At 40.8% G+C, this 27,015-nt stretch overlaps 1 protein-coding gene across 2 annotated transcripts in view; it reads right to left on the bottom strand.

Moving 5' to 3' along the window:
• Positions 1-27,015, bottom strand: part of KATNIP (katanin interacting protein) — a 361,314-nt gene that overhangs the window by 308,660 nt on the left and 25,639 nt on the right. Inside the window, exons 1-7 of one of the 2 annotated variants that reach the window (XM_075830062.1) lie at positions 20,239-20,464; positions 12,484-12,557; positions 8,282-8,442; positions 7,564-7,640; positions 6,266-6,406; positions 1,987-2,061; positions 497-701 (exon numbers count right to left, since the gene is read on the bottom strand). In XM_075830062.1, coding sequence (XP_075686177.1) covers positions 497-701; positions 1,987-2,061; positions 6,266-6,406; positions 7,564-7,640; positions 8,282-8,438 — 655 coding nt within the window. In that variant the 5' untranslated portion in view covers positions 8,439-8,442; positions 12,484-12,557; positions 20,239-20,464. Of the gene's footprint in view, positions 1-496; positions 702-1,986; positions 2,062-6,265; positions 6,407-7,563; positions 7,641-8,281; positions 8,443-12,483; positions 12,558-20,238; positions 20,465-27,015 lie in introns of those variants that run through there. The other variant, XM_075830061.1, reaches the window with a different exon arrangement.

The raw sequence follows: 27,015 nt of genomic DNA, 5'->3' as shown, positions 1-27,015 counted from the left end.
GCATAAACTTTATAATGCTCTTTATGGGTCAATATTATGGGCGCATAATATATGCCCACACAGGAGACTATGTAGGCAACTCGGCTAGAATATCGATTTAGGGAGGCGTGTATAAACAAACTTGGAGCTATCAAGCAGGGCTTCATAGGAGTACAAAGATGGCAGACCTGGAGGCCTTCACTAGGCCCCCAAGCTGCCATGCCAACCGTCGGCACACCGCGATTGCCTCGCGGGGGAAAATTCGCTGTCAGAGAAGGTCACCCCCCTTCTTTCTAACGCTTTAGATGCCACAGTCGCTATTGACCTTATGGTTAAACGAGTGCGATCCCGCTCGTTACAGTGAAGTGTTGGCTGTAACATACAGCCGACACCCGCTTTGTATGGAGTGGGCTCAGCTTGTGAGCCATTCCTCCCCTACCTGGCTATGACATAAGTATATAGTTCAAATACTGTGGTGGACATCTTCTTTAGTGAACAGTATGTTTATTACCATTACCATTAAATTCTAGCACAACCAAGTCTCCTGGAAGCAGCTGTTTATATTCAGCATCAAAAGTTATTGACTTAAGAGAAGTTAAAGATTTGGGCTCTTCTGGAGTTTCATCTTCAATGTCTTCTTCAATAGAGTCAAACTCATCGGCAGTACTATCCTTGCTGCCATGTTGTAGGCGTAAACTCTGTTCCAGGCTTGACCGCAAGGCCTGTAAAGTACAGTACAATAGGTTTACAGATACATTAACTATGGAATCATAAGGTATTTTTTGCTGATTATAGAAGTCTAATGAATGTACATAAGAAATTATTAGGTTGAACTTGATGGACTGGCGTCTTTTTTACCTATGTAATTATTAGAATATTGTGATAAGTCCTATGTGATGCCTTAGCCCCCTATAGTGGTTATTTTTTAATCATTTATAGAAATAAACACAAAATAAAATATTGTTTTGCACTTCCACTTGAAATGCCCTATCCATTAGCTAAATCCAAGAGACTCTCAGCGCTAGAGGAACACCGGTCGCTACTGAAATCAATAGAAGCTCATTGATTTCTCAACTAGCCAAGCAATTTGCTAGAGAGCTAACAAGTATTTTCATTCAGGTTCTCCCATGGTATTAGCTAGTTTCAGGGCCTTCCAGGAGCTGGGTATCCCTCAGCTTGTCTATGGGGGAGAAGTTAACTTAAACCGAACACCTACTCTAAAGTGCATGCAAATTACACTATAATGAACATGTATTATAAACTATGCTTACAGCAGTTACATCCATTTTCCAAACCATACAAATAAAGATCAGCAGCACTGGACGGACAAGTTGGGTGGGTGAACGCCTCTTGGGTTGCAGTCCAATGGCCCTTCAATTCAACAGACAAAATAGAATATGAGGCAGCACAACCAAATAAATAAATACATAAATAAATAGTGATCCTGTTAATTCCACATGCAACATTTCAGCTCAGTGTCAGTGAGTGCCTGAGAAAGGCTCACACTGAGCTGAAACTTTGCATGTGGAATTAACAGGATCACTATTTATTTATTTGGTAGTTCTGCCTCATTCTCTATTTTGTCTGTTACATTTTCCAATCCAGATGATGAACATGCTGTATTAAAGAGTTAGCAAAGAAAATCAGGCCTCTGAAAGTTACTAAACTGCTCTGAAACAAAAGTAATATTTTGCAAAGACAATGTTTTGTACCCATTTTAATAAGCAGTTTAATATATTGTATAATAAGTGGGGAATAGCAGAGCAAAGTCTAAATCAGTAAGTGTGTAAGTAATGTATTGTAAAGCCAGGAAGCCAATGAATATAAAATATACTGCTTATGCTAAACTTTTCAGTATACCTTTTACAACCATTAATGAATACTCAACTTGGCTGACGTGTGGCTTTGTTGCTTTAAAAAATCTCAAGGTTTACCTCTGTACATCATATAGGTTTTCATTATAAACCTAAGAAAAATACAGAATCAATATACACTAATGCAACTGACCTTTACATCACAAGCATCCAATAGAATCCTTTTCTTTTTTCTTTCTTTGCGATTTCCTCCAGAACCTGTAAAAGTCTACAGAGTTTCTTAAAATTAGACAAATATCTTCTGAAGGATTGTCTCAATAAGACAATATCAGATAGAAGCTTTCAGAAATCAGTTTTCCAGGCTTTAAAGAGGCTCTGTCACCAGATTTTCAAACCCCTATCTCCTATTGCATGTGATCGGCGCTGCAATGTAGATAACAGGAACGTTGTTTTTTTTAAAAAAAACTAGCATTTTTGGCCAAGTTCTGACCATTTTTATATTTATGCAAATGAGCCTTTCTTAAGTACAACTGGGCGTGTTTAAAGTTATGTCCAAGTGGGCGTGTATTGTGTGTGTACATCTGGGCGTTTTTACTTGTTTTACTAGCTGGGCGTTGTGAATAGAAGTGTATGATGCTGACGAATCAGCATCATCCACTTCTCTTCGTTACCACCCAGCTTCTGGCAGTGCACAGACACACAGCGTGTCCTCGCGAGAGCACGCTGTGACGTCACTCACTTCCTCCCACAGGAACTTCCTTGCGTCGGATGAGCGAGGACACGCTGTGTGTCTGAACTGCCAGAAGCTGGGTGGTAATGAAGAGAAGTGGATGATGCTGATTCGTCAGCATCATACACTTCTATTCACAACGCCCAGCTAGTAAAACAAATAAAAAAGCCCAGATGTACACACACAATACACGCCCAGTGTCGTCTGCCACGTCCAGTGTCGTCTGCCACGTCCAGTGTCGTCTGCCACGTCTGGCACAAACTGCTGCACCTACCTCCATCCGTGCTGTAGCCACAGCCACTGTCTGGACTAGGTCAGGTACCCGTGTGTTACGAACTGCTATAGACTTTTGTATAGACTGTGACTAGGCCAGCTGCCTCTCCGCTACGGCAGAGCGGCCTAGTGGGTCCACATACCCTGTGATCGTGACAATCAGTCTGCAAGGATTTGTTGTTTTACATGGAAGAAACAGTCAGAGACAGTTCCTCTTCCATAATGGGTTCTTTCAAAAAAAATCACGTTGTGTTTGCGTAAGGGAAGGAAGAGAAAGGGGATTTAAGTAGGCCAGGAGAGGTATAATGTGAAGACGATGTATACACGGAAGTATAAAAATCCCCAAAAGCTACTGGGATTGCTGAGTCCACCTTGACCAAATGAGCCAGGAGGGTACCACATTGATTCCCATGCTCATACCAATTATGTCAAACAAAGAATTGGCTAAAAGCTGAAAAGCCACCGATTTCCGAATAAAGATAAAAACTCCTGGTAATAGCAGTGAAGGTGGAATTTCATTGAGACCCAAGCCATGGTCTACGTAACATCGTCCCCCCTTCCATATGTGTCTCTTGAATACACGACATCAAACATATAGGATCCTAAATATTGGAAAACTAACAAACGTTTGACTTTGCTATTAAGCCCTCTAACATGCTATGTGAAGTAGGTAAGATCCTTATAGAGAACCTTTCACCTCGCCATACATGTGCAGCTGAGTGCAGCATGTAATGGGGAGGGCTGAACAAACCCTGGGGCACTTTACATTTTTTTTCTACCTCCCTTTGTTATTTAGATATTGGTGCCGTTATATGCCCCCTTGCCAGTTTGGGTGAAAAGACTGCAATCGCACACTCTCTCTCCTGCTGCGGCACTGTCCATATCTGATTGGACAGTGTCACAGCCATAGTAACACGCCCCCTTGCCAGTACACGCCCCGTTGACTGTTCAGGGGGTTATTTAAATATCGGACGCCAACTATAACGGCACCAATATCTAAATAACGGAGGGAGGTAGAATTTTTTTTTTAAAGTACCCCAGGGTTTGTGCAGCCCTACCCCTTACATGCTGCACTCAGCTGCACATGTATGGGGAGGTGAAAGGTCCTCTTTAAAAGAGATAGACCTGAGGGAATAAAATTCACTGACAGAGGTATACAAGGGCAGCATAGTGAGAACATATACAATGCATAAGTACATTAAATTTGGCAGACAACCATAACAAAATCCCTCCTTCCCCCACTCTGCTGCCCGAAACCCGCAAAGACATAAATCCTGAACTGGAAACCTAAGAAGAAAAAGTGGTTAGTCAGTTGAAACATTATGCAAACTCTTTCACCATTATTGAGCCCCCCCCTTCCCTATGGGATGCAGGAACTCAAAGTTATGAGGGTCACCCCCTTCAATGTTCACTAAAATAAAAAACTGATTATGCCTAGTTTGAAAAAAAAATAAAAATAAAAAATAGGGAAAAAAACAGGCATTAACCAATGGTCCCTGGAATCAAAGGCAGTGTACAGCGGTCAGTCCCTGGTAAGGGAACGGACCACATGTGGCAGCCGGGAAGAAAAATCTTCCGGGGTTTCAAAAATTCTGGCTTGGCTGTATTCTATGACCCGAATCCTGGATTAATGCAGCATCACATTCTCTCAGACGTTGTTTGACAACATCCCCAAACTGGGACCGTTTCTATTGAACTTCAATAGAAAAATCCTGGAAGATGAGGATATTAGCATTGTCCAGGTGTAGAAAAAGGCAAGGCACAGCAAAAAATCTCTATGTCGATAATTCAGGAATTCTGCAATAAAAGTCCTGGAAGGGAGCTCCCAGTAGTGGTGGTTTAGGTTAGTTACTGTGGACCCTTTCCTCAGCAAACATGATTAAAAATTGGTCATGCCCAGATGATTTGATGAAGTCTTCCAGAAATTTAGTCAGATGTTGCCCCTCCACCCTTTTAGGGATAGCCACAAAGCACAGAGTACACCTGTGAAGCCGATTTGCCTGATCTTCCACACGTTCGTGAAGCCTGTCTAAGGATGAAGTGACCTCAGTAAGGAGTATGCATACAATTTTGTTGAAAATCCAGATCACTTACACACTGCTCCACCTCAGTAAATCTTTCTTGGATGCATTGAGCGTCATGGTGTAGTAGAGATACAATATATCCATTTTTATTTCCTCAATCCTAGTTATAAGATCTGTCTGGCATTACTGGATAGCAAAAAAAACTTTTGTGTTTCTATGTTAGGTTAAGAGAATTTGAGGGTGCATCAGGATCTACTAATGCAGCTGGATCTACAATATCGGAGCTATTGTTGGCGAACTCTGGCTTGTCAACCACATCATTGTTCATACATGGGGGTCCCACGGTATTGTAATAGTAAAAAGTCCAAAATCCAGATCTGTAATCTGCAGTTGTATAAACAAGAGGAATGAGAAGTAAAATGGCTCATGTGGAGCAAAGAAGGGCGCCCCTCAACTGTGCAGGGGTACTCAAAAATGACCCATGTGTGTCAGGCACATAGCCAATAGAGAAGGCCTATGGGAGTCTTGAGGTAAATTGAAGCCTTGCGAGCCTCAAATATTGTGGCTGCGAGTCTTGCTGCAGGATTGGTTTGTCACATGTGTTGGGGGGGGGGGGGGGTAGTGCATAAAATAAGCAGCCCACCAGTTAGAAAAAGGCCTTTCAGGCAGAGTCCCATAAGCAAATAGGCCTGTTTGTTAGTGCGTCCTAAGGGCTGTGGACAGGTGGAAGGGAGTGGGTTAGGAGTTGGAGGCTCAGGTGACCTCTGGCCTAGCGAACCGTCGATAATGGAGAAGTAGATATTGTAATGACACAGGTCTGCAGTTTGCGTTGAGGGAGTTCAAATAGGCCAGGTAGGCAGTTCTGTAGTATGGGACCTATGCAAAGACCAGTCCAGCTGGAAGAAGTAGGCTTCCCATAAATAGTTGATGGCTAGGAGACACCTGAAAAGTGTTGGAGCAGCCAACAGGGTGTGAAAGTTGTGTGATTCACAGTAAGTGAAAGAGGAGAGGGTCAAAGCCTGGTAGTCACTGCTGGCAGTTCCCCAGAATATGATGGGCACTCAGTGAAGTCACAGGGTCGTGCTGTGACTTCTGTACAGTTTCTGTACGGTTCTCATACTAGAAGAGGAGGATCCGAGTAGGAGATATGGCGGCAAGCCTCTACTACGTTCTCAGATCTTCACTGTGCTTGCACAGAAAGGTCAATCCTAATGTCGCTGGTGGGGCCAGAAGCAAGGTCAAACATGGCTCCGATGTGATGTGTCTCCGATGTCACCCCTAGTCATGTCAGCTTAGTCATCAGTTTGGCAAATACAGGCTCGAGTGAGACTGGCATTCCAAGTCTAATAAAAAATAATTAATTCTCTGTGACACATTATTATAAAAATAAAAATAATGTTCGAATAGTAAAGAAAATCAATAATACAAAGTATGTGATAAATTACCTCTTCACTTTCATTATGTTGTCCAGACTTCACTTCATCTTTGTTATCTTCATCTTCATCTGTCTCAAAATCCTCAGAGTACTTCACATTTGGGCCAATATACAGTCGTGATCCAGTTTCAGATTTAATGTTTATAGAACTCTGCAAAAATAGGGCACACCGTAATTCAGCCGTCTAGTCGACTTACTATATGCACATATAAACAAGCCATAAGATGCCGTGTACACGTATGCAAACTGAAAGGCTATGTAAACCTTTTTTTTTAAATAAAAATGTCAGTCAGTGTGTCTGGTGCAACTTTCAAATGATCTTTTATAAAAAAATCCTTTTACTTTTTGAGATACAGCTGATTTGTATCCTGTATACAGAGCAGCTGTATCTTTTGCTAAGACCTGAATCCGTCAGTCCCGCAGGCTTGACGGGTTCAGTGTCAACGGGTCCTGTTTGTCTGAGACATAACTTAGATGTGATAGATTACTGGTGGATCCTGCGTGTCAGAGACACGAAGAACCCGCGACACTAAAACCCGTCAGTCTCGCGGACCAGATGGGTACAGGATTCAACGAAAGTTACAGCTGTTCGTTATACAGGATACTAAACAGTTGTATCTCAAAAAGGAAAAATTATTTTTAATAAAAACTAATTTGAAAGTTGCACCAATTACACTGACTGACGTTTTTATCACTTTCAAAAGGTATAAATAGCCTTTAAAACATTGAGCAAAACAAAAATATATAATCCATGTGTATAGTTAAAAGGGTTATTTTAAAAACCCGGATAACCCCTTTAATGTGGGCTTGAAATCCCTTACAAGTATAATATCTGAAATATTCCATAGCTAAAGTGGGGTGGGATTCCAATAATATCCTCATATTATGGGACAGCTAACAATTGCCTGCTTGCGTGCAACCTGTAATGGCTACTATAGAGGATCATATAAATGCATGGAAAACTGAATGTAAAGAAAGTTTTTATAAAGAGTGTAAAATTCAGTATTTACTACAATGTACAGTAAACCCTAAACCTATCCCAACTATAGAGCATAGATGGGGTGCTTAACTACATTTTTAACCATAGGGAGGTCCAACAATAATTCAATACCAAGCAGAACAATGTATAAAAAAACATTTATTACCTATCCACAGGATTGGTGATAAATGTATTATTGCTGCGGGTCTGACCTCTGGGACTCAAATATCTCTCAGTCCCATAGAGAATGAATGGAGCGGTAGTGCGCACACATTACCACCACTCTAATCGTGGGACAACCCCTTAAATATATTAATTCAATATTATACCTGTATCCATGCTTTCCTTTGGATCTTGCCAGGAGCAGTATGATTCCTCCTCCCAGGTAGAACAAAAAACACATCATCTACAATTAAAATAATATATTAATCATATAATAATATTACATATGTGAACATTATACAAGAACTTGATTTTACCTTTTTTGTTAAGTTATACAAATCCTATTCAGATTTTTTTTTATGGATACAGCTTCCACAGAGGTGTCACCCAAATATTGCAGATTCATGACCTACAAATATCTCTAGTTATGCAATGATGCAAAAGTGGGGGATGTATTACTGAGTAACCAGGCAGATTTGTCATTCAGGGCTCTAGGAAAGTTGTGTGATAATTTGTGTGGGAATTTAAATGGTATTCACAATGGTTTCCACTGAGCTTTGCCTGTAAGAGATATAACTACGTGTATCATTTTGCCTATGTTCATACATTCCAACACTATAGGCAGTACAGGGCTAATGATAAATGTATCTAATATCCAAGAATTATATCTAGCCTTCACAAAAAAATATTAAAATGTTGGCTTGGATGTCCTCAACATGGCTCAGTGTTGTGGTTGACATGCTAAGCAACATAACTATAAATAATAAAATATCACAAATACAATAATTTATCCCCAATCACCCATTGCGTACAAACTACACTTATCTGCTTACATGTATCTGGGAGGGCAGCGTCACACACAACCTTTCCATGACCAAAACTCACCTTTGGATTTTGGTGTTTTTAAGCCTCCTCTGGCTAAATCCTGTGTGCTGTTCTGTTTTTTCAAATCAGCATTTGCTCCATTTATGTACAGAGAAAATCCTTGTTCCAGATGTTGCAGCTTAACTTGTGTAGGATCCTTTGCTCTGAAATTATTCATTGCCCTAAAAATAGAACCGGTGTCAGTACGCTATAACATTACTGTACAAAATCCCAAAAAGATGAGAACATAAAGAAATAGGTGATCTGCTAATATATTACTAATTTCTTGTATATTCGAGAAGTAAAAATCTTGATCATAAGTTTAGGTATCAGTGGTTGACATCTGACTGGTAAACCATTGCCCCATTAAAAGCTCGTCTCATGAAGACATAGACTAATAGGCCATAGGGCATCATATGGACATCATAGAAGGGGTTCCCCACTCGGAACCCCCCTCCAAACGAGCAGCTCCCATTATGGGGGACTTGAGCCATCCCTGTATTACAAGTACGGCCATTCAACTGAAAATCCGTCATGTAATAATACATGTTTGCCAGGTATGTCAGGAGCGGGACCCAGGGTGTTTAGCTGATTGCCCCAGGGGCCGCATTCTGAAAAGGGCTGTCTCTGATGAGACAACCTCTTTAATACCGGGTGCCTGGTTCTAGTATTAAGTGTACACCAGAAATATTAATTGATGTTAATTTGCACTGGAAGGAGCAGACAACAACAGGCAGCAGCACAGAGGTGGCGGTTGCGCTGCCTCACACCTAAGAAAACAAGCCATCTTTGTATCCTTAAAGGGGTTGGCCAGAAAAAAAATAATAATTTCAAAAAATTGTCCCCCCAGCCTTGATTTGCCTTTCCTAAAACCCCCTACTAACCTACTAACCAGTTTCTGTTTGATCTCAATTGTCACTGCTGCTCTGTTTGTTTACATCCCTTGCTTCTGTTCCCGGCTGTTTTCTGTCTTGTAACCCACCATACCCATGATCCCTTGCTGCATCTGAGAAGGCAGCTTAAATCCCCCTTCCTCCCTCCACAGCATCTCAGCTATTTGCATATTGCCACACCCCTCTGTTCACAGGGCCATTCCCTGGTCTAATTACAGTCACCCAGCTCCCTGCACTGTCACAAACACCCAGTAATAATCACACAGGGGTGACGGGGGTTGTATACAGGGATGATGGAAGTTCTATACTGGGATGATGGAAGTTATATAGAGGGATGATGGAAGTTATATAGAGGAATGATGGAAGTTATATAGAGGGATGATGGAAGTTATATAGAGGGATGATGGAAGTTATATAGAGGGATGATGGAAGTTATATAGAGGAATGACGGGAGTTATATAGAGGGATGACGGGAGTTATATAGAGGGATGACGGGAGTTATATAGAGGGATGACGGGAGTTATATAGAGGGATGACGGGAGTTATATAGAGGGATGACGGGAGTTATATAGAGGGATGACGGGAGTTATATAGAGGGATGACGGGAGTTATATAGAGGGATGACGGGAGTTATATAGAGGGATGATGGGAGTTATATAGAGGGATGATGGGAGTTATATAGAGGGATGATGCCGATTATTTACAGGGATGATGGCGTTTATAAACAGGGATGATGGAGGTTATATACAGGGATGTTGAGGGAAATACACAGGGATGTTAGGGTTATACACAAGGATGATGGGGTTGTAAACAGGGATGATGTAATACACAGGAATGATGGGGGTTTATAAACAGGGATGATATAACTCCATCATACAACCTGTATGTAACCCCCATCATCCCTGTGTATTACCTCATCATCCCTGTGTATAACCCCCATCATCCCTGTGTATAACCCCATCATTCCTGTGTATAACCCCATCATCCCTGTGTATAACCCCATCATCCCTGCATATAACCCCATTATATAACCCCCATCATCCCTTTGTATAACCCCCATCATCCCTGCGTATAACCCCCATCATCCCTCCGTATAACCCCCATCATCCCTGCATATAACCCCATTATATAACCCCCATCATCCCTGCGTATAACCCCCATCATCCCTGCGTATAACCCCCATCATCCCTGCGTATAACCCCCATCATCCCTGCGTATAACCCCCATCATCCCTGCGTATAACCCCATTATATAACTGCCATCATCCCTGTGAGAAGAGACGGCAGGCAGTGTGAGAACTCAGAGAGAGGAGGAGGAGGCGTGTACTAGCAGAGACGACATTCCCTGTCTTTGCTCAGCCAGCACTTCCGGGAGAGCAGAGACATGGCACATCATCAACTACGTTTACAGGCAGTGGGCGGGGCGGATGTTTAATTAGCTCTTAGGAGCTCTGCCTCTGGTCCCACTGCCTGTAAACCAAGTTGATAAATAGTTGATCATCCCTGTGTATTACCACATTGTCCCTGTGTATTACCTCATCATCCCTGTATATAACCCCCATCATCCCTGTATATAACCCCATTATCCCTGTGTATTACCCCCAACATCGTATACAGGGATGAAGGCGATTATATACAGCAATGATGGGGGTTATACACAGGGATGATGGAAGTTATGCACAGGGATGATGGGAATTATTTACAGGGATGATGACCCCATCATTCCTGTATATAACCACATCATCCCTGAATTTATATAACACCCATCACAACTGTATTTGAATAACCCCTGTAATAACTGTATATACCATGGGGGGGGGCGCGAGGGAGAAATGGGGGGGGGGGGGGGAGAGGAGACGAGCAGGCAGTAAGGGAACGTCGAATGAGGAGGAGGGGGCGTGTACTAGCAGAGACGATATTCCCCGTCTATGCTCAACTAGCACTTCCGGCAGAGCAGAGACACGGCGCATCATCAACTAGGTTTACAGGCAGTGGGACGGGCGGATGTTTCATGAGCTCTTCAGAGCTCCGCCTCTGGTCCCACTGCCTGTAAACCTAGTTGATGAGGAACCGTGCTTCAGCTCTGCCGGGAGTGCTGGCGAGCCGTGCTTCAGCTCTGCCGAAGTGCTGGCTGAGCAAAGACACGGAACGTCAGAGGAAGTGAAAAATTTACTCTGGGTGCGGTCACGTGACCGCACATTAGAAGTAAGTAATGCCACAAGATATAAACAGACATTATATTAAGAAGATAAGTGTACATGTCACCTTAAGTTAAAATAGAAATAAAATGTATTCCTAGACAACCCCTTTAATAAATAAACTTAAATGTCACACTTCAAACCAGATGCCAGTATACCAGACAAGCACACGACAAGTTCTGGATTCACCACCATAGTGGAGGAGAGGACATTAGCCGATAGTCAGTCGGGGTATGGGACAGCAGGGCTGAAGTGTGTAATATTTTATTAAACAGATATTGGTGGCTCAGTGGATAGCACTTGTGCCTTGCAGAGCTGGGTCCCTGGGTTTGAATCTGACCAAGAACATCATCTGCATGGAGTTTGCATGTTCTCCAGTATTTTGTGTGGGTCTCCTTCAGAATCTCCATTTTCCTCCCATTCTCCCCAAAAGCTACTGATAGGCTGCCTAAAAAAAAACTGGCCCTAAAGAACGTGAGTTTGAGATAAGGAAATTAGCTTGTGAGCCCCACTATGTACAGGGACTGTCCTCAGTGATGACAATCTTTGTACAGACCTGTGGAATGTGGTGGTGCTAAATAAGCACGAGAACTAAATTACATTTTATAATGATATACTCCAATTAAGAGCTTCAGTGAACTGATGGGAGTGTAGGGAAGAGAGAGGGATGATTCCGAGTCTCATGAGTGACTAGGGACTAAAGACGGGGAATCCACTCTAAGAAAGTTTAATACAGTGTTTATTACTTTACAATAAAAAAAATTATACAATATACAGCATAGGCGTTATAGGTATAAGGTATATTTATTACCCTGTACACAAAATACCCCCAGTGGTTCCACTGACCCGAACTTCATGAGCGTAGGAATAATATAATAGTAATAATAATATAATAATCATCCCAAACCCTAAGTAGCACACCCCATGCAGTGCAAACCCACTCCCAACACCACAGCCCTTTTTACCAGTGTAAACCTGGCTGGGATTATGTGCTAGAAAAGGGTGGCAACCTTTATAACAGGAAGGAGCTTCTGTGTCTGGGTTCCGAAAAGCACCTTACAGTACTGGGGAAATGTAAAGTTTAAATAAAAAAAGTCATGGACTTCCCTACATTTGGTCATATTTTATCTTACCTGTTTTTCTGTTGTAGATAAACTAAATATTCATCATGTTTCTCATCAAAATCTATCGGATTAGCCAATTCATTCTATGTAAAAAACAAAAAAAAGATTAAAGAAAATACACTCAGTTATGGTTGACCATTCGTTAGTACATTAAAAAAAAAAAAAACATCTTTGCCTGTCAAGTTTCATCATTTTACTTTTAAGACCTTCCAGATAGGATTATTTAGCTTTGAATATGTTTATGCAGCTTGAAGGTGGTGACAACCCTTTCAGGACCGAGCTCATTTTGGCCTTCAGGACCAGCCCCATTTTTTAAAATCTGACGTTTCATTTTATGTGGTAATAACTCTGGAATGCTTTTGCCTATCCAAGTGATTCCGAGATTGTTTTCTCGTGACATATTGTACTTTATGTTAGTGGAAAAACTAACAAAATAGCTTATTTGTGAAAAACACCAAAATGTAAAGAAAATTTGCAAAAATTATGATTTTTCTCATTTTAAATGTATCTGCTTGTAAAACAGATAGTAATACCACACAAAATAGTTACTATTTCACATATTCCATATGTCTACTTTATAGTTGCATAGCTTTTTGAACATTATTTTATCTTTCTAGGACGTTACAAGGCTTAGAACTTTATCAGCAATTTCTCACATTTTCAAGAAAATTTCAAAAGGCTATTTTTACAGGACCAGTTCAGTTCTGAAGTGGCTTTGAGGGCCTGATGTTCTAAATAGATCCCATAAATCACCCCATTTTAAAAATTGCCCCCTTCAAAGCATTCAAAACAGCATTTAGAAAGTTTCTTAACCCTTTAGGCGTTTCACAGGAATTAAAGAAATGTACAAATTTTATTTTTTTTGCTGAAATTCACCATTTGTAATACATTTTTTTCTGTAACACAGAAGTTTTTACCAGAGAAACACAACTAAGTATTTATTGCCCAGATTCTGCAGTTTTTCGAAATATACCACATGTGGCCCCAGTGTGCTACTCAACTGAAACACAAGCCTCATATGTAAAGGAGCACCCAGAGGATTTTGGGGGCTCCTTTTTTTAGAATATATTTTAGGCACCATGTCAGGTTTGAAGAGGTCTTGCGGTGCCAAAACAGTGGAAATCCCCCAAAAGTGACACGGTTTTGGAAACTGCACACCTCAAGGAATTTATCTAGGTGTATAGTTAGCATCTTGACCCCACAGGTCTTTTGCTATATTTATTGGAGTTTGTCTGTGAAAGTGAAAATCTAAGTTTTTTCTGAAAAAAAAAAAAAAAAAAAATGCAATATTTGCAAGGAATAAAGAATAAAAAGCACCCCAAAACTTGTAAAGCTACTTCTCCCGATTACGGCAATACCCCATATGTGGTACTAAACTGCTGTTTGGACTCACGGCAGAGCTCAGAAGGGAAGGAGCGCCATTTGGAATTTGGAGCACAGATTTTGCTGGATTGGTTTTCAGTGCCATGTTGTGTTTGACACACCCTGGAGGGACCAAAACAGTGGAAACCCCCCAAAAGTGACCCCATTTTTGGAGACTACACCCCTCAAGGAATTTTTCTAGGGGTATAGTTTTTACCCACAATTTTTTTGGCGGAATTAGACAGTGAAAATTAAAATCTAGAAACATAGAAATATTTAATTTTTACAATGAATAAAAGGAGAAAAAGCACCCCAAAATTTGTAGAGCAATTTCTCCCGATTACAGCAATACGCCATATGTGGTAATAAACTGCTGTTTGGACCCACGGCAGGACTCAGAAGGGAAGGAACAATTTTGGCTTTTGGAGCTCAAATTTAGCTGGAATAGTTTTTGGGTGTCATGTTGCATTTGCAAAGCCCCTGAGGTACCAAAACAGTGGAAACACCCCAAAACTGACCCCATTTCGGAAACTACACCCCTTAAGGAATCTATCTAGGGTATAGTGAGCATATAGACCCCACAGGTCTTTTGCAGAATTTAGTAGAACTAGGCCGTGAAATTGAATATCAACATTTTTTCCCACAAAAATGTTGCATTTTTTCATTTTCACAAAGGATAAAGGAGAAAAAGCACCCCAACTGTAATGACGGACAGGTGAGCCCTAATCTACCCGCCACGCAGTCCCTGCCTACTTGCACGGCCCGTCCTAGGTGACGGCGTACAACTGGGCGACGGTCCCTACGCTCAATATGTGCACGACAGACAAACAGACAAGGGTACACAGAAGCTAAGGGAAATGGGGCAGTTGCAACACCGTGAGCAACAAGAGTAGTGAACAAGCCGAGTCAAACCAGGAGTGTACGAGGTACCAAACGCAGAGCAGGAGAGTAGTCAGTAAAGCCAGGGTCAATATGAAGCAGAGGTCAATAGTACAAGCAGCAGCAGAGCCAGGAAACCAGCAGAATCACAGGCAAAGGAGGAGCAGGAAATGAAGGTATAAATAGACAGAGGGCGGGAGCTAGCTTCATCTGGCCAGGCTGTGATAGGCTCTCCCACTTCTCAGCCTCCCAGCCCGAGTGGTAGATGATCGAGTCACTCTCTCAGACTTAGGAGCGGGTGCAGACTGATTAACCACGGGCGTCGACAGAGAAGCTGTGTCTGGCAGATCCTTTACACCAACATTTGTGAAGCAATATCTCCCAAGTACAGCAATATCCCATGTGGTCATAAATGCTTTTTCAATAGAAATTAATTAACAGGACTGATCCATTTTTTGCTTTTGCGTTTCAGTTTTTCCCACCCCGCATTCCAAGAGCCATAACTTTTTTTATTTTTCTGTCAGTAGAGTGGTGTGTGGGCTTATTTTTTGCGGGAAGAGTTGTAGTTTCTAGTGACACCATTTAAAGTACCATTTAATGTACTGGGAAACTAAAAATAAAATTATTTGCAGGCTAAAATTGGAAAAAACTGCAATTCCTCCATTGTTTTCTGTGTTTCGTTTTTACGGCTTTCACGGTGCAGTAAAAACAACGTACATTTTTTCTGAGACTTAATACGATTACGGTGATACCAAATTTATACCATTTTTTTATATTTTACTACTTTTACAAAGTAAAAACGATTTGTTAAAAAAACAAAACGTTTTGTTTCACCACATTTCGTGAGGCATCACTTTTTTATTTTTTGGTTAATTGAGCGGTGTTAGGGCTTATTTTTTGCGGGACGAGCTGTAGTTTTTATTTGTACCATTTTTCTTTTACATAAAACTTTTTGATCACTTTTTAGATTTATTTTTTTTTACCCAAAAACAGCGATTTTGGCGTTTGAAATTCTTTATTTTTCACGGCGTTCACAGTGCGAGTTAAATAATGGTATATTGTAATAGTTCGGCCTTTTACGGACGTAGCAATACCAATTTTGTTTATTTTTTACATTACTTTAGAGGAAAAATGGGAAAGGGGATTTTTTTGACTTTAAATAGATTATATATTTTTTTCACTAATAATAAGTTTTTTACTTTTTTTTTTTACACATTTTATTAGTCCCCCTAGGGGACTGGAACGAGCGATCATTAGGGCAGATTCACACGAGCGTTGCGTTTTTGCGCGCGCAAACAACGCGGCGTTTTGCGAGCGCAAAAACCATTTGACAGCTGCGTGTGTCATGCGTGTCTGATGCGCGGCTGCGTGATTTTCGCGCAGCCGGCATCATAGAGATGAGGCTTGTCGACGCCCGTCACTGTCCAAGGTGCTGAAAGAGCTAACTCTTTCAGCACCCTCGACAGTGAATGCCGAACACAACAGCGAAAAACCTGTAAAAAAAAAAGATAAAGTTCCTACTTACCGAGAACTTCCCGGCCGTTGCCTTGGTGACGCGTCCTTGGTGACGCGTCTCTCTTGACATCGGGCCCCACCTCCCTGGATGACGCGGCAGTCCAAGTGACCGCTGCAGCCTGTGATTGGCTGCAGCCTGTGCTTGGCCTGTGATTGGCTGGAGCTGTCACTTGAACTGAAGTGTCATCCCGGGAGGTCGGACTGCAGGAAGGAGACAGGAGTAATCGGTAAGTTAGAACTTCGGTTTTTTTTACAGGTTCATGTATTTTGGGATCGCAAGTCACTGTCCATGGTGCTGAAACAGTTTAACTCTTTCAGCACCATGCACAGTGAATCTCTCCCGACGTCGCGGACCGGAAATTTTTTTGCCGGGTTCGGCCAAAACGAGTTTGGCCGAACCCGGTGAAGTTTGCCTCGGTTGTCGGGGTTCGCTCCTCGCAAAGACACTCCGTTTGGATGCTTGGAAACAGAAAAGCACGTGGTGCTTTTCTGTTTTCATTCATCCTTTTCACTGCTGTTGCGCGAATCACGCTCGTCCCACGGAAGTGCTTCCGTGTGGTGCGCGTGATTTTCACGCACCCATTGACTTCAATGGGTGCGTGATGCGCGAAATACGCAGAGTTATTGAACCTGTCGCGCTTTTTGCGCAGCAGACAAACGCTGCGCAAAAAGCACGGACTGTCTGTACTGCCCCATAGACTTGTATTGGTCCATGCGTGCCGCGTGAAAACCACGCGGCCCGCACGGACCGAATACACGCTCGTGTGAATCCCCCCTTAGATCGCTGGTACAATACACTGCAATAATGTATTGCAGTATAATGTCATTTTTACAGGCTCCTGTAACAGCGCAATATTTTGTATATTTTGTATTTTTGTGTTTGGCTTGAGATTTGATAGTTGCATTTTATACAATTTTGTATGTTTTCACATGTCATCCACTTCTGTGATCATTGCATACACCTGATCAAAGTGGGTGTTTTTTGTCTTGGCAGCTATTTTAGTCAGACATTCTCATTCCTTTCCCTATCTATGAGTAATGGCTCTTGAGAGCTAGAAACGCGTCAGAGGGAACGTATGTTTTATGTTTTTTGTCCACTGTTTGCTGTTCAGTCTTCCGCTGGCTATCTATTTTAACCAATAAAGAAGATTTTTTCATATTCCACAAGGAGTGCTGAACCTTTTCCTTCTGGACTGTTGTTTCTACAGTGTGGAGATCGCTGTTTTCTTCGTGCACCTAGGAGGGTGAGCTGACATTTCCATATATTTCCTATGTTTGTGCTCCTTTTGTCTTTGCTCCCTTCCGTGGATTTACTGATACTGATAAATGATGTCTGTCAACATTGCCAGCGGAATGTCCTCCTCCACTGTCTCTATTCAAGCTCTGCATAACATGCAAGACTGCACAGCTAGAATTAGTCAATTAGACGATATATTCAAGGAGAATATAGAGGAAACTGAAAGTAACGTGGACTTACATAAATTAATGTGGGACTTTGAAAAACTTTTAATCAAAGAAACGAGAATATGGTGGGACTTTTCTACCCTGCAAAAATATGTTCAAAAAGAAATGATACCTAGAGGGTTAAGAATTAAAAAGATACCCACCACAGTATACTCTCAAGATTTTGTGCAAAAATGGAATAATATCTTATCCAAATACTCTCTAGACCTTATGGGTTTGATTTTATCTTTTGAAGATGAAGCATTGAAAAAAGTGAAGCATGACATCAAAAAAGTGCAGGATCAGTTACAAACATATACTGGATCCAAGCCATTTGAGGAGCTAGACAATCGTCTAAAAATCACTATTTCAGAGTTGGAATCTGCCATTACAAAAAGTAAAAAAATCGAAATTTCAAAGAGATCTTTTCGATTATAATACAGATGCAGTATATGAATGGGGTCGATGGGAAAAATACACCCCCAAATCTATCCTCAAAAAGCAAATGCGCAGACAATCGCAACCAATGGATCATGTGAGAAAGTCTGTTAATTTCAGTTCCACGGAAGCAGAAAGTTCTGAAGGTCAATCTGATGATTCCTCCATGTCCATGAATTTACAGAAACCCCCCTCTTATTACAATAAGTCAAAGAAAGGACAAAAATCAAAAACGAATGCGTAGGGCGGGGAGAAAGCATCGCAGGAAGATATCCGCAGAGAAATCGCACGGGAGCGAAGAACAAATAACAAATGTCATCAACTTGTCTTCTCAAATTTTGAATATAGACGAAATATCTATTTTGTCCAAAGGACTTTCGTTTGCTCCAACTAATCACTTCAATTTATACAATACTATCGTGGACGTTAATCGTTTTATCAGGCTGCTTACTGTCAAGAGACATTTTTTGGATCATGATTCATGCATTGATTATATGGACGATTCCAAGGATTACACACATGATCCAGGAGCTGCCTAGTACTAATGATGTGCCATTTTGTTCATTTTTAGATCATATATGCACTAATGTTTTACAGGATTTACAGGAGGAGTCGGCTTTGCCTGAATGTGAAGCTTTGTCCAGAGCCACTAATTTTTCTGTCCACAATCCCTCTTTTTATCCCATTCATCTCAAACCTCCCGTTTTGGATAGGTTTCAGGAATTGGTTCAAAGAGATTTAGTTGAATTACACACCATGGTAGATATTAAATCTATTGATAACTTATCCAAGAGGGAACATAAAGCTATTTTTTCCTTGAGAAACAATAGTGATATAACCATTAGAACAGCTGACAAGGGAGGGGCGGTTGTGGTCCTGGACACTGCACTCTATATTAAATTAAACAAGGAATTATTATCGGATAACAACACATATGACAGATCAAGCATTAATCCAACTGAGATTTTTTCTGAACGCCTGTACATTTTGTTACAAGAGGCTCTAAATTTGGGAGCCATAGATCAGAAGGAATGTGATTATATTTTTGTTGAGAAACCGGTTATTCCTATTTTTCACTCTTTGCCTAAAATCCTTAAGGATCGCTTCCCGCCCCCTATGAGACCTATTGTGGCAGGTATTGGTTCCTTGAATGAGAAACTTAGCGAGTGGGTAGATACATTACTGCAACCTTTGGTTACACGTTGCTATGGGTTTCTCCAGGATACAAAACACGTGCGATCGTCTTTACAGAATATTAAATGGCAGAATAATTTTGTATGGATAACTTGTGACATTGAAGCATTGTACACATGTATCCCTCATCAATTGGCTTTAAAGGCAGTTCTATACCATTTAGATAGATATTCCAAATACTCCCTAGATCTCAAAAATGGTATTATTATGGCAATAGAGTATCTTCTCTCCTCTAACTATTTCATGTTTCATGGTTGCTATTATATTCAAAAAACAGGCGCAGCTATGGGAGCTAAATTTTCCCCTTCACTTGCCAATTTATATGTAGCATGGTGGGAGGAGTGCTTTCTATTCACTGAAAGCAATCCTTTTGCTTCTGATCTGGTCTGGTATGGTCGTTACATTGATGACATGATCATTATCTGGTCCTCAGATGTGGCGACCATACCAGACTTCATCAACTACATTAATAATAATCCATTTGGTTTGACATTCACCTATGCATATGATTGTCAAAAAATTACGTTCCTGGACCTCACTCTAAGTGGTAATTCCAGCCTAAAGACTGTTCAGACTGGCAGCTATCGCAAGCCTACTGCTGGTAATGCAATTTTGCATGGCAAGTCCTGCCACCCAGAGCACACCATCAAGGGTGTTCCGGTTGGAGAAATTTTACGAGCTAAAAGAAACTGCTCGTCTGAACAGGTGTATAAGGAAGAAACTAATAAAATTTGTAATAGTTTAAAAAAAAATATCGAGGTTATCCCCAATGGACTTTGGATAGGGCTATTAATTTGGGTGAGGACAGAAAACGTTGTGATTTACTACAAAGAAAGCATACACATAAAAAGAACAAAAATTCATCTCTTGCGTTTGTTACATCGTACAGTAAAGAATATCATACCATACGATCTATAGTGTCCAAATATTTACCAGTCCTCTTTCAAGATGAGGGCTTACGCCAGATATTAGAGCCAGGTTGTAAATTTTCCTCTCGGAGAGCACCTACTTTGGGTTCTATGCTTTCACCTAGTTTAACGCAATTTTCATCCAAACAGAATTCGTGGCTTTCGTCAAAGGGCTTTTATCCTTGTGGTGCAAATATATGTATGTGTTGCAATTATGCACACCAAACTAAAGAAGTTATTTCAGCCATTGATGGATCTATACATAAAATTAAACAATTCATCAATTGCAACACACGGCATGTAATTTACCAAATAAATTGTACTCTTTGTAATTTATCTTATGTTGCGTGCACTAGTCGCTCCCTTAAGGTTAGAATTAGAGAACATCTTAATGGAGCTACTAATCCTGGAGTTAAAAATCCTTCCAATGCATCCAAACATTTTAGTCTTATGCACCAAGGCAATACCAGTAGTTTTGAGTTTTCAGGTATTGAAAGAGTTAATAGACCAGTGCGAGGTGGTGGTGATGATAGGAGAGCACTTTTAAATCGTGAGGGTTACTGGATTCTCATGTTGAACACTATAGTCCCCAATGGTTTAAATGTGAGAAATGATCTTATTCTGAACTATTAATATTTTATATATTTTGTATTTTTGTGTTTGGCTTGAGATTTGATAGTTGCATTTTATACAATTTTGTATGTTTTCACATGTCATCCACTTCTGTGATCATTGCATACACCTGATCAAAGTGGGTGATTTTTGTCTTGGCAGCTATTTTAGTCAGACATTCTCATTCCTTTCCCTATCTATGAGTAATGGCTCTTGAGAGCTAGAAACGCGTCAGAGGGAACGTATGTTTTTTGTCCACGGTTTGCTGTTCAGTCTTCCGCTGGCTATCTATTTTAACCAATAAAGAAGATTTTTTCATATTCCACAAGGAGTGCTGAACCTTTTACTTCTGGACTATATATGGTGACGTAAGCTGGGGTTTGGGCACGCTGTAGGGCTCAGAAGGGAGGAAGCGCCATTTGGAGCGCAGATTTTGCTTGGTGATAGTTCTGTTTGGGGTTTTGCTGGTATTTCAGTTTATAATGTGGCATATGTAAGCTGGGCAGAGTACATCAGAGCATAATAAGAGGGTATAATCATGCAGTAAATAAATAATAATTCATAGATATGTGGCCGGTGTCCCACTTATAAATGCCGCCCGATCTTATCCGCTTTTGGACACTCTGCACAATTTCTGTCGCTATATTCTGAGAGCCAGAACTTTTTTTTTTTTTTCTACACCAGAGCTGTGTGAGGACTTATTTGTTGTGGGACAATCCGTAGTTTTTATTGGGTAGATGTGATTTTATTATCACTTTTTATTTTATTTTTTTTGGCAGGCAAAGTGGCAAAAAAACGAATTCTGACAATGTTTTTTATTGTTCACCGTGCAATATAAAATACCTGAACCTATCAGGTCCCGATCATGTCTCTGGGACCAGAGGCAGGGGTTAACAGCACGATCTCGGTGTCAGCGCTACTCTGAGACACCCGGATCACGCTTTTAACACCCACCGTGAATTCACGTTGGTGCTGCACAGAGCCCATCAAGAGCCGACGTCATTTACTGTGGGCAGTCGGGAAGCGGTTAAAGGGGTTATCCCATGAATCAATTTCATACCAAAAGTCTAGACATGCTGTTAATAGTTGTTTTGAAGTTATTTGCAGCATAAGTTTCTAGCATATGAAAATATATTTTCTTCCCTGTGTCCCCCTTGATGAAGCTGCTAATCTGTGCTACTGGGGGGGCTGGCTTTGAGCAGATTCAGTCCTCTTCCCTCTCTGGCAGCTGACAATTTAGCCTCTTCTTACTTTCCCATCAGATAGGTAAGGCCCCCTCCTCTGTACACGGCCCTGCCCGTAATCACAGCCAGTCACCCGCATTTGTGGGCCCTGCTCACAATATAAAGTATGGGAGAATGGTCTGTAAAATAAGAAAATAGGACATGTTCTATTTTTTGCAGGTCATTTCTACGGCCTGTACACCTTTCCTTAAATATACGGGAATAGAAATGAATGGGTCCGTACTTTGATGCACAATTGCGGTCCGTAATTGCATATCAAAATGACGGCCGTGTGAATGAGGCCTTACATGGGATCCAGAGTGCTGAAGATATACCCTGTGTGACATTCACAGTATGTACTAACTTATAAACCAATGAGAATATAACGAAACAAAACATTAAAGACTGAGTGGGCATTTGCAGGGTCATATCAGCTGTCAGGATCTAGAGCTTGACAGTCCTAACAAGCTGAGAAGTAGGAATCTCCTCAGCTAAACTTCCATGCTACTGAAGAGACTATGCTCCTTTCCTGACAAGCAGAGCCGAAAGCGATTTCCATTTTTGGCTCTGCACGGAACAGAGGATCACTATGCAGAGACCTGGTTGTAGGGAGAGTGACTAAGTATGCATGTCCACCAGCACTGATTATTTGAAGTGCACATTGTTTTACACTTTAAATACTAGGTTGCACCATACTATGTGAGTCCGTTGCAAAAAACTCACAACCTGTTCTATATTTGTGCGCTGTTCTCGCATCACGCACCCATTGAAGTCAATGGGTGCGTGAAAACCACGCATGTCACACGGAAGCACTTCTGTGCGAACAGTGTGATTCGCGCAACAACAGTGAAAAGGATGAATGGAAACAGAAAAGCACCACGTGCTTTTCTGTTTACAAACATCCATACGGAGTGTCATAATGATGGTGGCTGCACGAAAATCACATCACATCATATGGTGATGACACAAGGAGCTGTTAAATGCCTTTTGTGCATGCAAAATGCCGCGTTTTTTGCGTGCGCAAAACGCACACGCTCGTGTAAACCAGGCCTAACTTTATTTTGCGGCTCAGTACCATTACGGTAATACCAAATTTGTATAGATTTTTTTAAGTCTTACTACTTTTACAGAGAAAAAACTATTTGTTAAAAAAAATGTTTTGTTTCACCACATTCTGAGGGCCAGAACTTTTTTTTTTTTTTTTTTCTTTCGTCAATAGAACAGTGTGAGGGCTTATTTACTTTATGGGGCGAGCTGTAGTTTTTATTGGTATCATTTTTTTAGTACATACAACTTTTTGATCACTTGTTATTAAAAAAAAGTCAGTACCAAAGTGACCAAAAAAACGGCGATTCTGGTGTTATACAGTACATTTTTTCCTTAATCACTGGAACAATGCACTGCCATACTAATGTATTGCAGTATATTGATATTTTTGCACGCTTCTGTTAATCACTGCCAGAGGCAGGGCTAAAACAGAGAGGCAGAGAGAAGGCAGCCCTAGGGGCCTTCATTAGGCCCCTGGGCTGCCATGACAACCATCAACAACCCACGATAGCATTGCGGGGGGGGGGGGGTGATGGGCTTTTGGAGTGACCACTCCTCTCTTTCTAATGGCTTAGACGCAGCGGTTGCTATTGACTGCGGCATCTAAGTGGTTAAACGGCCAGGATCAGAGTGATCTCTGTTCCTGGCCGTTAGTGCGAAGTGTCAGCTGTAATACACAGCTGACACTCAGAGTATGGAGGCTCAGCTAGTGAGCCTGCATCATACTTTAACCCCCGCAACAGAACGTGCAGTTACATCCACGTGCGTGGTGAAGGGGTTAAGGGACCCGGAGAACATTAGGTCTATCAGCCTTTAGAAGCCATTATGAAAATAATACTTAAACAAAATGCAGCTCCCATTACAAGGGCTGGCCATTTATTGGATGAAGATGCAGCTTGTTTCAAAAAATTAAGTGTATCTGATGACAGAAGCCATTGAAAAGAATTATTCTAAATGAATAAATAAAGATATTCCCCCTTAACCCTTTCAGGACTGAGCTCTTTTTGGCCTTCAGGACCAGCCCCATTTTTTCAAATCTGACAGGTGTCATTTTATGTGGTAATAACTCTGGAATGCTTTTGCCTATCCCAGCGATTCTGAGACTGTTTTGTTTCGTGACATATTGTACTTTACGTTACTGGAAAAATGCGGTCAATAAATTCATTGCTTATTTGTGAAAAACTGCAAAATTGTAAGAAAATGTGCAAAAATTATGATTTTTCTCATTTTAAATGTATCTGCTTGTAAAACAGATAATACCACACAAAATAGTTACTATTTCACATTTCCCATATGTCTACTTTATATTTTTGTATCGTTTTTTGAACATTATTTTATTTTTCTAGGACGTTACAAGGCTTAGAACTTTAGCAGCAATTTCTCACATTTTCAAGAAAATTTAAAAAGGCTATTTTTCAAGGACCAGTTCAGTTCTGAAGCGGCTTTGAGGGCCTTATGTACTAGATAGACACCGTAAATCACCCCATTTTAAAAACTGCACCCCTCAAAGTATTCAAAACAGCATTCAGAAAGGGTTTAAACCCCATAGGCGCTTCACAGGAATTAAAACAACGTAGAAGAAAATTATTTTTTTGGGCCGAAATTAATTTGTAATACATATTTTCCTGTAACACAGAAGGTTTTACCAGAGAAACGCAACTCAATATTTATTGCCCAGATTCTGCAGTTTTTAGAAATATCACACATGTGGCTCTAGTACGGTAATGGACTAAAACACAGGCGTCAAAATCATTTGGGGCCTCCTTTTTTTTTTAGAATATATTTTAGGCACCATGTCAAGTTTGAAGAGGTCTTGTGGTGCCAAAACAGTGGAAATTCCCCATAAGTGACACGGTTTTGGAAACTACACACCTCAAGGAATTTATCTAGGGGTATAGTTAGAATCTAGACCACACAGGTCTTTTGCTAAATTTATTGGAGTTTGCCTGTGAAAATTAAAATCTAGATATATATATATATATATATATATATATATATATACACACACACTACCGTTCAAAAGTTTGGGGTCACCCGGACAATTTTGTGTTTTCCATGAAAACTCACACTTATATTTATCAAATGAGTTGCAAAATGACTAGAAATTATAGTCAAGACATTGACAAGGTTAGAAATAATGATTTTTATTTGAAATAATAATTTTCTCCTTCAAACTTTGATTTAGTCAAAGAATTCTCCATTTGCAGCAATTACAGAATTGCAGACCTTTGGCATTCTAGCTGTTAATTTGCTGAGGTAAATCGGGAGAAATTTCACCCCATGCTTCCAGAAGCCCCTCCCTCAAGTTGGATTGGCTTGATGGGCTCTTCTTGCGTACCATACGGTCAAGCTGCTCCCATAACAGCTCTATGGGGTTGAGATCTGCCTGCGCTGGCCACTCCATTACAGATAGAATACCAGCTGCCTGCTTCTTCCCTAAATAGTTCTTGCATAATTTGGAGGTGTGCTTTGGGTCATTGTCTTGTTGTAGGATGAAATGGGCTCCAATCAAGTGCTGTCCACATGGTATGGCATGGCGTTGCAAAATGGAGTGATAGCCTTCCTTATTCAAAATCCCTTTTACCTTGTACAAATCTCCCATTTTACCAGCACCAAAGCAACCCCAGACCATCACATTATCTCCACCATGCTTGACAGATGGCGTCAGGCACTCTTCCAGCATCTTTTCAGTTGTTCTGCGTCTCACAAATGTTCTTCTGTGTGATCCAAACACCTCAAACTTCGATTTGTTTGTCCATAACACTTTTTTCCAATCTTCCTCTGTCCAATGTCTGTGTGCTTTTGCCCATATTAATCTTTTCCTTTTATTAGCCAGTCTCAGATATGGCTTTTTCTTTGCCACTCTGCCCTGAAGGCCAGCATCCCGGAGTCGCCTCTTCACTGTAGACGTTGACACTGGCGTTTTGCGGGTACTATTTAATGAAGCTGCTAGTTGAGGACCTGTGAGGCGTCTATTTCTCAAACTAGAGACTCTAATGTACTTGTCTTGTTGCTTAGTTGTGCAGCAGGGCCTCCGACTTCTCTTTCTACTCTGGTTAGAGCCTGTTTGTGCGTGCTGTGCTCTGAAGGGAGTAGTACACACCGTTGTAGGAAATCTTCAGTTTCTTGGCAATTTCTTGCATGGAATAGCCTTCATTTCTAAGAACAAGAAGAGACTGTCGAGTTTCACATGAAAGCTCTCTTTTTCTAGCCATTTTGAGAGTTTAATCGAACCCACAAATGTAATGCTCCAGATTCTCAACTAGCTCAAAGGAAGGTCAGTTTTAGAGCTCCTCTAAACAGCAAAACTGTTTACAGCGGTGCTAACATAATTGCACAAGGGTTTTCAAGTGTTTTCTAATCATCCATTAGCCTTCTAAGACAGTTAGCAAACACAATGTACTATTAGAACACTGGAGTGATGGTTGCTGGAAATGGGCCTCTATACACCTATGTGGATATTGCATTAAAAACCAGACGTTTGCAGCTAGAATAGTCATTTAGCACATTAACAATGTATAGAGGGTATTTCTGATTAATTTAATGTTATCTTCATTGAAAAAACAAAACTGTGCTTTTCTTTCAAAAATAAGGAAATTTCTAAGTGACCCTAAACTTTTGAACGGTAGTGTGTATATATATATATATATATATATATATATATATATATTTTTTTTTTTACAAGGAATAAAGAATAAAAAGCACCACAAAACTTTTTAAAGCTATTTCTCCAGATTACGGCAATACCCCATTTGTGGTAATAAACCGCTGTTTGGACCCACGGCAGAGCTCAGAAAGGAAGGAGCGCCATTTGGATTTTGGAGCGCAGATTTTGCTTGGTAATAGTAATGTTTAGGGTTTTGCTGATATTTCAGTTTATAATGTGGGGATACTTGTAAGCTGGGCAGAGTACATCACTG

Source organism: Rhinoderma darwinii, chromosome 6, assembly GCF_050947455.1.
Source record: "Rhinoderma darwinii isolate aRhiDar2 chromosome 6, aRhiDar2.hap1, whole genome shotgun sequence".
In the NCBI taxonomy this organism is placed as follows: domain Eukaryota; kingdom Metazoa; phylum Chordata; class Amphibia; order Anura; family Rhinodermatidae; genus Rhinoderma; species Rhinoderma darwinii.
Note: the sequence above shows the minus strand (reverse complement) of the source record. Positions and strands in the feature narration are given on the sequence as shown.